The sequence below is a fragment of the Castor canadensis genome, chromosome 7 (genome assembly GCF_047511655.1).
Source record: "Castor canadensis chromosome 7, mCasCan1.hap1v2, whole genome shotgun sequence".
In the NCBI taxonomy this organism is placed as follows: domain Eukaryota; kingdom Metazoa; phylum Chordata; class Mammalia; order Rodentia; family Castoridae; genus Castor; species Castor canadensis.
This window is the reverse complement of record NC_133392.1, coordinates 127,116,383-127,129,541: the sequence shown is the minus strand read 5'-3', so window position 1 is coordinate 127,129,541 and position 13,159 is coordinate 127,116,383. Positions and strand designations below refer to the sequence as shown.

General features: G+C 38.5%; 1 protein-coding gene across 9 annotated transcripts in view; it reads right to left on the bottom strand.

The window, feature by feature from the left end:
- Positions 1-13,159, bottom strand: part of Atpaf1 (ATP synthase mitochondrial F1 complex assembly factor 1) — a 34,523-nt gene that overhangs the window by 5,086 nt on the left and 16,278 nt on the right. For 3 of the 9 annotated variants that reach the window (XM_074080219.1, XM_020178007.2, XM_074080222.1), the window contains 3 exons: positions 9,975-10,070; positions 7,490-7,597; positions 1-928 (listed from right to left, as the gene is read on the bottom strand). The exon at positions 1-928 is cut by the window's left edge and continues 111 nt beyond it. In XM_074080219.1, the coding sequence (XP_073936320.1) occupies positions 734-928; positions 7,490-7,597; positions 9,975-10,070 (399 nt within the window). In that variant the 3' untranslated portion in view covers positions 1-733. The remainder of the gene's footprint in view (positions 929-7,489; positions 7,598-9,974; positions 10,071-13,159) is intronic. The other 6 variants (XM_074080218.1, XM_074080220.1, XM_074080216.1 and 3 more) reach the window with 3 other exon arrangements.

Here is a 13,159-nt window from a genome sequence, read left to right as displayed (position 1 = left end):
TTTAAAAAATCATGCAAATATGGAATGATCTCCTTACAAAAACATTTTATTTACACTGCACTGATTCATCAGCTTCTAACAGGCAGAATTAGAAGGGCAGGTGCTTCAAATTATGGCTTAACGATGTACAGGTACTATACCTGCTTACCCAACTATACCTGAAATATGGTGACACCCAAAGCAGCTACACTAAAGGAACTCTGGGGGGCAGCAAGATGAAGTTTTTGTCCTGATGGGACTATCTGATTGTTTTAGAGTCAAACAGGATATTTGGATTATGCTTTGGCCAGCTCATTGGTGCCTGGAAAGAGTATGTAAAGCTCACATTTCACTAAGAAGGTCTTTGGGATTATTACCCTGTTACAAATTTATAAAGATGTAGACCTGGGAGGTCTGAGGTCACAATGGCCAGAATGCAACTGCACTGCTACAATGTGTAAAATCAAGTCAACCAACCATCCTGTAGATCCCTGCTGTTTCTTGCTCAAATGACCAGAAACACTTAAAAGGAAACCTCAAGTATGCTGAGAGGTAATTATCAGAATATTTGGGTACCTTTGTTTCTGAATATCAAGTATTAGGACCATCTCCAAAACTGCTTCTTGCAATAAACACATAGTACAACACATTACAGGCTGCTTGTTACAGATGCTGACCTCTGGAGTTCAAGGGGGGCAGGTAGACTCGACTATGCAGGGCTAAGCCAATTTGTGAAGGACCAACACTTACACCTCTATATCTTATCCTGGTTCTGGGCACATTTCAGTCCTGCTCCAAGTCCACTCTGCTCCAATTCAGCAATGACAGACATATATTTGAACTCATTTGGCCTGAGGTTAAAGGTCTCCACTAACCCATAGGTCTCTTTCCGATCCGTGGCATAGAAGAGTTGAACTTGGTTGGCAATGCATTGTGCCTCAGGAACATTCTGTAAGGCAAAAAGAATAGTGAGGTTCCTCACTGCACAGGACCAAAGCTCTGTGTCTGAATTCTGGGGTGGGTGTGACTCATCCAGGAGTCACTGCTTCTAGACAGCTTCCCTGAGTCCTTGACCTCTGAAGCATAGGCTGGGTGCCCCTTCTCTGTGTAACCAAATCATTCTATGTTTACCATTGATATAGCATGTATCACACTGACTTGTATTTTTTTTTTGCCTTTCTTTCTTAATAGAAATTCATAAAAGATTATGGACCATGGCTTGTTTTATATCTCTGCACATAGTGACAGCTGGTGAATGTCTGCTGAATAAATTAATAAATACATTCATAATTTCCCTATTTGTGCAGTTCTTCAATAATTGTTAAATATATCTCTGGGGTGGGGTGAGGAATGCAAGAGTTACCCAGCTCTACCAAGTAAAAACTGTTATTGATAGCATCTCAGTCAGAAAAACAGTGCTGAAGTTAGGTGTGATGTTTTTAAAATTTGTCCAAAAATTCCATGACTTATTTATATGTTTGGTGGTACTAGGGTTTGACTTGGGGCCTCATACTTGCTAAGCAGGTGCTCTATCACTTAAGTCATTACTCCAGTCCTTTTTTCTGTTTTTTTTTTTTTTTTTTTGAGATAGAGTCTTACCAACTATTTGCCCAGGCTGGCTTCAAATTCTGATCCTCCTGATCTCTGCCTTCTGAGTAGCTAGGATTACAGGTGTGAGCCACCAGTACCCCAGTATGACTTGCTTTTAACAATGATATAATGAGAGGGAAGGACCCCCACTTCCAAGACATAAGAAATTGTAGCTTCTGTCTTGTTCTGGGGAAAGTCAGCTGCCATATCATGAGAACATTCGCGTAGCTCTATGGAGAAGCCAATGTGGGAGGAAATGAGGCCTCTATCAGAAGCCATGTGAGTAGGGCTGCAAATGGATCCTTAAGCCTAACCAACCTTCAGATGTTTTAGTCCTAGGCAATAACAGCAACCCCATGATACTGAACCAGAGCCACCCAGCTAAGCTGCTCTCAGTTCTTGCTCCACAGAAATTGTGAGGTAATAAATGCTTGTTTTTCAAACCACTAAAGTTTTAGAATAATTTGTTATGCAACCATTTATAAGCAATCCCCAGGCAGAGAAAGGATCACCTTCTCTACAGTGAACTGTAGGGAAATGATGAACAAACCACTCTCTGATGGAGATGATGGTGGGGTGGGCAGGGGAAGGCATGGGCAATAGCCTCAAAATCTCATGAAAGATCTTGAACAACTTTGACTTCTGTTTTGTATGCATTTTGTAGTTCTAGCCAGCTATAAGCACTTATCTGTCATTGCTGTGTTCATATAGCCAAAATCAAATACCCAAAGTTACTGGAAAATTCCCACTAAAAACCTACTGTCCAAAGTGTGCTTTGTCTAGTTACAGAATGATGAAGATGAGTTTATAAATACCATAGGGTGTGTTTCACCTCTATTCCTTCCATGGAAGTTTTAGGTCACTTCTCATAAGCAGGTACTAATCTCTGAGACTTGATCTTCAATTGAAGTCTTTGCCCCAAAATCTGGCTACTTTAAATTAACAGAATTTGAGTTGGAGCCTCCAAGACCACCCAGTTCTCATTTAATAGGCCAGGAAACCATGGAAGATAAAGTTCAGGGATGGGTGCAAGGTCATGTGGCTAGTCAATGTCAGATTTCAAAACTCTGGGGCTGGTACGTTCTCCACTTTACCTGCTACTGTTTCTGGTAATTAAGACTGACAGAGGTCAACAACTCTATTAATTTTATCTTTCTTAAACCCAAACATGTTTCAAGAACAAACTTTCCCTAAAGCAAGGGCATTAACATAATTTGAGATGGATACCATCAGTTTCTGAGCTGTGGAGCTGTAGGACCTCTGATATCAACCTTTAGTTGAAGCTTGGGTGGTGAAAGTAGGGCTAAGTTCAGGTGTATTCACTTCAGAACAGTGCTGTCCAAACTTATGCAGTATCCTGGTGACTCTGTGGAGGTGTTTCAGGTCTTCAGCTGAGTTTTAGTTGTTATATCCTGGAGTTTTACATAAGGTTTTGTTTGGGTAAAGGGTTCCTTCCACTACTTAAAAAAGAGTTTGAAGGCCACTAGTACATTGGGTAAGGAGGTAAGACACAGGGAGAGATGCATATCTGTCTGTCTTGTGTGGAGGGTTATGGAAAGCACTTCTCCCTCCTTACTTACTCCATCTTTTGTTCTCTTGACTTAACATGAAGCAGTAGTCGCCTCTCTTTCCCAGATCCAAGAAGACAAATATACTAACTCCCTGTGTTGCTCAGTAAAGAAGTATATTAACAAACCTAACTCCTCTTCTCTTTCAATCTTTATATCTACAATCTCTCTATCAAGGCCTGCCCATTTTATTCTCTCCATATTTCTGGGTCATTCTTTCCTTCATCTCCACTCCACTGCTCTAGTTCAAATCTTTACCACCTCTTGCCCTTCTTTTAAGTGACTGTCTTTTAAATAACACTAACAGATTAGAACTACAGAATACAATTAATTTGTTAAGGTTAATGGTCTTAAAATCCAATTCTTTTGAACAGGTTACTCTCTGTAAAAATCTTTTCTTTTTTCTTTTTAGGTAGTACTGGGGCTTGAATTCAGGGCCTTGTGCTTGCTAGGCAGGTGCTCTACCACTTGAGCCACTCTGCCAGCCTTTTTTTGTGTTGGCTATTTTGAGATAGGGTCTCAAAAACTATTTGCCTAGGTTGGCCTTGAACCACGATCCTCCTGATCTCTTGCCTCCTGAGTAGGTATGATTATAGATGTGTGCCATTGGTGGCTGGCTGTAAAAGTCTTTTAATGACTCTTTCATGTCTTTAGGATAAAGCTAAACCTCTAAACACAATTTACCAAGCCTTTTTTCATATACCAGTGATACAAAACTGCCTGCAATACCCTAAGTCATTTTATGCCTCTTAACATTTACTTATGCTATTCCCTCAGAAAGAAACATTCCCCTTGCTTCATGCCTCCTTCTTTATCTGGCCAAACTATTGCTTGTCTTTGAACTTTCAATCCAGGTACTACTTCCAGGAAGCCTTTTACTCCCTCTGGGCCATCTCCCCTGCTCCCATTCCCCACCTCACTGAAACCCAATCCTAGCTCAAAATGCATTATACTGAAATCATCTACTGACACAGATATGGAGTCAAACAAGGCTAGGTTTTTAAATATTCTACTAACTTTTCAGGATGAAAGTTAGTTAGTTCAGAAGAATCCCCTAGTTTCCACATATTGCTATTCATTTGAGATTAATGCTTTGTTGTAGCTGGAAATACCATGTTTAAAGTGCACATCTCATGTATGAGTATTCAGGGGATCATATGTTCATATGACATATACTAGGTTTTCCTTCTTTATATCATGTACCTCTACAACAAATGCTAACATGTCTAAATCTTACTTTCAAATTGATTTATGTAAGACAAATGAATGCCACCTGGTTTCTGTCAAATGTTATAAGGCCAGAAAACAAATTTTAATGATGAGAAGAACTGTGCACCAGTTTGAGACCACCAGAGTGAAGTGGTAAAAATGGCACAAAGCAGAAAGGGCCTCCTCTGACCTATAGGACCCACTTGAAATATAGTCAGATGCTGTGCTTTGCTGAAGACAGCCTCTATGTCACGCTTCCATGGAGAAATCAAACCTTGTTATTATCCATAACTATATCCTCTCCATATCTCAATTTGAAACATCTATACGTTGCCTACTATTTCCTACCTTTTACTCCCAACTCCAACAATTGTTAACCCTATAGTTCTTATTGTATCTAACCTCCCGTATCTTTTCCCTCTTTATCCAGATTCAATTCTCTGGTCAATAATGATAATTCCTTTGAATTCACCTTTAACTTCTTGGTCCCTCAATTACTTCATCATACCACTTGTTTGAACCATAGCCCTAATTAAATCTGACACTCTTGGTGTCTATACCTGTACAGTAAGTCTCTCTTCCATTCTTTTAGACTATAAATTGGCAAAAACTTGCTGAAAACAGTAAATATTTTAGGCTTTGTGGGCCATACAAGTCTCTGTTGCAACCATTTAACTCTGCTGCAGAGCAAAAACAACCACATGTAAATGAATGAGCACGGCTAAGTTCCAACAAAACTTCCTTCATAGACTCTGAACTTTGAATTTCATACATTTTTCACATAATGAAATATTACTTTTCTTTAGTTTTTTTCCTTCCAACCATTTAAAGATAGAGGAAAACATTCTTAATTCATCAGTCTGTGGGTTGGATTTGGCCTGTAGGATAGTTTGTAGACTCATCCTAGACAATAATTTAATATTTTTGCTTTTGACTCAAATATCTAACACCTGCTTTTCTATACTCTCAGCTGATGGCTTTTCTTTTAATAAAGCAATCTGGTAAGGACTTTTAAAGGCTACCACTATCTCTATCCATTTAACTACATCTTTGTCTTTCTACCTTGACTTCTCTTTTTTTAATACATTCCAGGCAAGGATTAAACCTTCAGTCCCAGACTTGCCCACTCAAAAATATCCCTCCTCTTTCCTTTCTCCTGTATTATTATTTCTCTCTCAACTTGATTGTTCTGATTAACATACAAATATTATTTATCTCATATTTAAAACAAGAGCCATCCTTGGCTCCACTTTTTTCCTCCAGCTAATGTGCCACTCTCTTTCTCTTGAAAGAGTTATGTTAATGCTTAGTCTTCTTAATTTCTCTTCTCATCCTGTCTTAAATCTCTCCCAATATACTTGTAATTCCACCACTCCTTTGAAACTACTCTTTAAAAGTTTCTCAAAGACTTCTGAGTTTTAAAAATCAGAAGTTTTCCATCTTCATCTCATTTTTCCTATAAACAAGTGAGATTTTAACAGCTGAGCACTCCCTATTGCTTTGAACATTTTATCTTAGCTTCCAGGGCACTCTACCATCTAAATTTCCCCCTGGTCTCACAACTGTTCCTAAGTCTTCTTTGCTGATGTTTCTTTATCTCTCCAGGACTCAATTCTTAGATATTTTCTCTTCAGAGTCTTCACTTATTTCCTTGGTAATTTCATTCAGTCCTATGGCTTTAAATACAATCTGTGTGCTGAAAATTCCCATATTTATATCTTCAAGCTGGACCTTTCCCCTGAACACCAGGCTCATAATTCTTTTTTTTTTTCCTTTTTGGTTGGTACTGGGGTTTGAACTCAGGGCTTCATGTTTGCTAGGCAGGCACTCTACCACTTGAGCCACTCTGCCAGATAGGCTCATATATCAAACTGCCTAATCCTTGGATATCTAATAAGCATCTCAGAATTAATAGGTCAAAAAGTGGTCTCCTGACTTTCCTCCCAAAATTATTCCTTTTGAAATCTTGTTTATCTTGGTTAATGACTATATTTCTGATAGGATTTGGGGTGACTTATAGTTATGATGGATGGAAATGTTTAAGAGGAAGGAAAAAATGAGAGAAATGGTACTGGATGATTTCTGAAATAATAGGGACATACAGTTCCCCCATTGTGTTCTAGGCCTTGGGAGATACTAGCTAAATGACATCACTTCTTCCTTCTCCTAGCTGGTAACAGAGAAAGGAAAATTAAGTGGGTGTTGTAATGAAGAATCTCAGGAGGAAAAGAGGCTCTAAAGTGCCACTATTTTGAAAGCATCCTGAACTACCTCTGTCAGATAAATGAAACATAATGAGCAAAGACTAGACAAACAGATTATACTGTATTCATAAAACTACTCCTGGCATATGGATATACAGGGAGAACACAATGGGAATCATTAACTATGGGCATGTGATGCTTTACCTTGGTGTCTCTCAACTGGGAATGGAAAAGGAGGAAAGGAAGTCAGTATGTATGGTGAAAGTTACACACAGGAAGTGTGATGGAGGATAAAAGTCTGAGAACTATTCTAGACTTTAAGCTTATCTCTATACTTAAGCCATTTACTTGTCCACAACCTCTTACTTGAAATCTCTAGGGCCAGATGTGTTTTGGACTCAGAATTATTATAGAAAAGTATAGGTGCAAATAATATATAAGTGTATGCTATGCAACTCCCCATAAATGAGCACTTTAATATTTCCCTAATAAAATATATAACCAATACCAAGTGGAATTAACAAGGACCATACATAGCTTCATATGAGTTTAAGTCAAGATTTAGCTTCCAAATAAGTTTAAGGCAGGAAAGATTTTGTGACCAAAGGAGTATAAAAAACTATTTTCAGGGCTGGTGGCATGGTCAAGTGGTAGAGTGCCTGCTTAGCAAGCATGAGACCCTGAGTTCAAACCCCAGCACTGCCAAAAAAAAAAAAAAAAAAAAAACCCACAAAAAACTATTTTCAGAGCTCATGGATTTCAGAATTGTGAATACGTGGCTTAGAAGAACATGAGCAAGACAAAATTATTTTCAACTTTATAAGTAAGAAACAAAGTACATGTAGGTCTCTGCAATGTGACCTCTCATGAGCTTTGGCAGATGAGCAATACCTTCAGAGCCAGGTAGGTAAATTCAAAGAGGTAAATGTTGATTCTTACCAGAAATGTGGAATCCATTTCTGCTGTCATCAGCACTATGCCCTTTTCTTCCTTAAGTTCAGGATAGTGATATAAAATCAGTTGGCTGGTTGCAGCATCCCCTCGGGTCTGCAAGAAGGAACACTTATCAAGGCTTACTACAGTACCACCAAAACAAACTGCAATTTCAAAGCAACAGAGTATGGAGGAAATTCTGGTTCGTAACAGCCCCTTGGGTAGCTACTGAGTTGGAGGACTGGTATGTGGGAGCAAGGTCAGGCCTGCAAAGGCATGGTAAAACTGACAGTTTGCAGTGTTGTTTGTGTCTTCACTTGGAAAAGGTTTGGCTTTTTTCCCAGAAAATGTTTATAGAAGGTAGTGAGGCCTTCATTGTGGCCATACATTTAAAAACAAAATGGCATGCGCAGTTACCAAATCAAGTTCTAAAGAAAGCAATGTGCCTGTGTGATTGCCACTTTTATGGACTAGTGCATTTCATAGCTGAAATCTACTCCCCTTGGCTGACTCTGAAGACTGAGCTCTTTTAAGTGGTAGCAAGAGGAGGAGAGTTTGCACATGGGCCAGTGTGCAGTTTTAAAATATAATCTTGTTGGGGCAGGGAAGAAGAATGGAAACAGCATAGCTTCATGAAGAGTGTCAGCATAGTGATTATTAGACCTCAAGTCTACACTAGGAAGAGAGCTGAATTTAAAGCTAAAGCCCTTATATAGGATAAAAGGAAAACAACTACATTAAAAAGCAGATCCCTAGGCTTCATCTCTAGAATTTCAGGAAGAGTCCCTTTAATTATCATATTTAACTTTGCTAAGGGACTCTTAATAGTTCAGCTTTTTAGTTTTCTCAAACATACTTCTAATATTAAACTGATCATTTTGATCATGATTCTAATATATACTAATCTTTTTGATCATAATTATATTTCTGGGTCTTTCTCCGATACTTGGGTATGAGGTTCATGAGGGCAGGGTCCTTTCATAGATCTTCAGGTCCCAGCAGTTCCCAACACAACAGCATAATGGTTAAGTTCAGAGACTCTGGAGTCAGACAACCTGGACTCAAACCCAACAGTATCACTTTGAGTGAACTAACTTCTTCAAGCTCACTTTCTTTTCTGTAAATAAAAATAATAACAGTAACCATTTTGTGGCATATTTGTGAGGATTAAATTATATATGTATATAAAACATAAGTACATCAAATGCTGATTATTACAAATATGCACCCAATAAATGTTGGATGAATTATAAACTAACAATATGTAAAGATGCTCCCTCATTTTGTTCCCTCTTTGCTTCAACTTGAAAGCCAATGATACATGCTTTTTTTTTTTTTTTAACCAGATGTGGCCTCAAAATATAGAATATCAACTCTAGTTATTATTATTATTTAAAATGGTCACTTTTATTTTAAAAGCTTCAAATGCCTTGAATCTTACCTTTTAATCTAGTATTTGGGAATTAGAAAAAGAAATAAACAAGCAAATAGAGTAACATTTATTAAGTGGAAACTATTTATCTAGCATCTTGAAAGGTACTGACTTGGTTAATAAAACACAGGTAAGACATGGAGTTTTCCTTCATGGGCTTATAGCTGTGTTAATATCCTGGCAGGGTATAGTGGCTCATGCCTGTAATTTCAGCTACTCAGAAAGCAGAGATCAGGAGCATCACAGTTTGAAGCAAGCCAGGGCTAAAATCTAGTGAGACCACATCTCAATCAAGAAACAAGGAATGGTGGCATGCACCTGTGATCCCAGCTATGTGAGAGGCTGTAGGTAGGAGGATCATGATCTGAGACTGGTCTCAGGCAAAAGTGAGACCCTACCTGAAAAGTAACAAAAACAAAAAGACTGAAGGCATGGGTCAAGTGGTAGAGTGGTAGCTTAAGTGCAAGGCCCTGAGTTTAAACCTGAGCACAGCCAAAAACCAAAACCCAAGCCAAAACCAAACAAAAAATAACTTAATTTAGCCATGTTTCTAAGCTGGCACATGTAGGACGGGCTGCAGAGAGACAAAAGAGAACAGATGTAATCAAAGAAGGTATTCTGGGGTCTTCTAATATCTTTTTCTTTTTTTTGGTGGGACAGAGGTTTGACTCAAAGCTTCATGCTTGCAAAGCAGGTTCTCTACTACTTTAGCCACAACTCCAGTGCATTTTGCTCTGGTTATTTTGGAGATGGGGTCTTGTGAGCTATTTGCCTGGGTTGGCCTCAAACTGCATTCTTTCCAATCTTAGCTACCCAAGTACCTAGGATTACAGGCGTGAGCAATGAAACCTGGTACTTCTAATTTCTTGGTATTGAGTGGGACCTAGAAAACTAGCCCAACATTCAAAGTATGACAATTCATTAATGCCATGGCAAGCCCTGCTGGGAGTCAGTAGATATTCTGTGCCCCCCAAGACTTAGCAAGGTAGCAAGGGCTCCCAGTCCCACCAAAGGGCAGGCTTCTTTCTTCTACAGTTGTGTAGGGCACAAGCCACCTACCTGAATATTTATGAGTGCAGTGAAGTGAAGTTCAGTACCTGTCCATTGTCCTACAAAGAACTCATAACCTTCCCTTCTAGGCAGTGCACACAGAAACTGTGGGGAACAGATACACAGGAAACTGATGAATAAATGAAGTCATTTGGTCTTTGACCAACCACCTGTACCAATCACTTTTAGTGCTTGGTTTTTAAAACTTTTTTTTTTTTTTTTTGGTGGGACTGGGGTTTGGACTCAGGGCCTCATACCTGGCAGGCAGTTGCTCTACCACTTAAGCTACTCCACCAGCCCTGCGTTGGGTACTTTTTGGAGATAGGGTCTCATGAACTATTTGCCTGGGCTGGCCTTGAACATTAATTCTCCTGATCTCTGCCTCCTGAGTGGCTAGGATTATAGGCGTGAGCCATCAGCGCTCAGCTAAAACATTTTTTTAATTATAAAATTCATGTAACAATATGCAAACTCATATACTTCTCAACCCACGTAACTCAAGAGTCTTGCGCTTGCTAGGTAGATACTTTGCTACTTCAGTCATGCCCTCTGCCCTAGAGTTAATTTTTTAAAAATTTATTAATTTGTTTATTTTGTGGTGCTGGGGATTGAACTCAGGGCCTTTTATATGGTAGGCAAGCACTATACCACTAAGCCACACCTCCACCCCACAGATAAAATTTGAGGATCCCTCTGCACCCATTTCCAATCCCATTCTAGAGTTAACATCTACTTGGCATTTGGTGTCTTCCATGCCTTTATACTTTTAATGTATATGTGTATAGCCACAGGCAAGACATACTGTTTGCCCATTTAAAAAGTTAAATCTTCTCAAACTGTATATATCCTTTTGTAACTTGCTTTCTTCACATTAGGCTTCTGAGGCTTACCCATGTTGGTAAATGTAACTGTAACCCATCAATTTTTCACTGTCGAATAAAATTGGACTATAGAAATATATCATAAGTTATCTATTTAAACTCTAATTCTGCTGAATTAAATTTTGTTCCAATTATTATGATCACCTCATATTTTATCAGCTAAAGCTGATATTGGCATATGGCTAAGACTAAAACTAAGAAGTGGTTAAGTCAGGCACCAGTTGCTTATACCTGTAATCCTCACTACTTGGGAGGCTGAAATTAGAAGGATCTTGGTTTTAGGCTAGGCTGGGGAAAGTTTGTGAGACCCCATCTCCAAAATAACTCAGAGCAAAGCAGACTGGAGGTACAGTTCAAGTTGTAGAGTGTCTGCTTTGCAAGTGTGAAGCTGAATTCAAACCCCAGTGTCTCTCCCCACCCTCCCCAGAACAACAACAAAAAAGTGGTTAGTTTTATGCTAGTTTAAATTGGGGATGAGTGCTAGAGAAGAAAATGGTGCCAGAACAAAACAAAGTTCAATATGCACTAGTCATGGAGCTATCTATTGCCAACCACTCAGGCTCTGATTTATTATTATTATATGAGATAACCTCAGTGCCTATCTGATGGCTGATCCCTTAAGAGAAATTTTTTTGAGCTTTATTGAGGAATACTTGAAGTACAGTAAATTGTACGTACTTAGGGAGAAAGAGTACAATTTGATGAGTCTTGATATATATATATACTGTGATGCCATTACCTCAATCAACATAATGAGCAGCTCTATCATTTCTAACAGCTTTCTTGTGTCCCTTTGTAATTCATATCTCCCTGTCACTAACTGAGCCTAGACAACCACTGATTTGTTTTCTGTCATTATAGGTCAATCTTCATTTTGTGGAATTTTATATAAATGGAAGTACAGAATATGTCCTTTTTATGGGAGGGGTGTTGACTTCTTTCACTCAGCCTGTTTTGAGACCTATCCATGCTGCTACATGCATTAATAATTCATTCCTTTTAACTGCTGAGTATTACTTTATCACCTATACATATGTACACATATACCCACATGTGTACATGTGTGCACGTGCACACATATACTCCTTAGACATCTGGGTTATTTCCAGTTTTTGGTTATTATAAATAAAGTGGCTTGAATCTGTTGTCACAAGTCATTGTAGAGACATAGTTTTCTTCAGAAAATACCTAGAAGTGGAATGCCTGATTAGTATGATAGGTTTATGCTTATCCTTAAAGAAACTGTTTTCATTAAAGTGGTTGTCCCATTTTATGTAATCACCAGCAGTATGAGTATTTCAGTTGCTCCACATCTCCACCAACAGCCTACCCCCACTACCCCCACCTTTTTTGTGATGGGTTTTTTTGAGATAGGGTCTTGTGAACTATTTGCCCGGGCTGGCTTTGAACTGTGATCTTTCTGATCTCTGACTCCTGATTAGGTAGGATTACAGGCGTGAGCCACCAGCCACTGGCTGATCAGTCCTTTTAATTTTAGCCAGTTTATGGTTTTAATTTGCTTTCTCATTATGACTAATGATATGGAGCATTGTTTTAGGAGCTTCTCTGCCATTTATTTCACTTCTTTGGTGAACTATTATATTTCTTGTCCATTTTTAAATTAGGTTGACTATCCTCTTTATTACTGAGTTACAAGATTTTTAATATAAATTGGGTTACTTCCTTCTTTTAGGTATTGTGACTAATGCTGCTAGGAACATGGGTGTACAAATAAAATACATTGTAGATGTAAATGGAACAAATACATGAAAATAAAAGAGAAAATCTCAGTGAGATTTGGTTTGAAAAAAATTTCTTAAGTATATCACAAAAAGCACAACCCATAAAATCATTAAGTTAGATATCATCAAAAGTAAAACAGCTGAATTTGTATACACTATGATAGTTTTTTTTTTGCACACGGACCTCCAATTGTCTTAGCACCTATTGTTGAAAAGATTATCCTTTCCTTATTTCGTTATCTTGGCACCTTTGTTGCAAAACAACTAACCACACATAAGTTGGTGTATTTATAGACTCTCATTCTGTTTCATTGATCTATATACCTACCTTTATGTCAGTACCACATTGTTTTCATTACTGTATCAAAAGCCTATTGGGGACCAAGTGTATTGGCACATGCCTGTGTCCCAGTTACTGGGGAGGTAGGAGGATCACAGTTCAAGGATAGCCTGGGCAAAGTTAGTGTAAGACCTTATCTGAAAGAAAAACTAAAAGCAAAAGGACTTGGGGATATGTCTCAAGTGGTAGAATGTCTAGCAAGTATGAAGCCCTGAGTTCAATCTCCAGTAC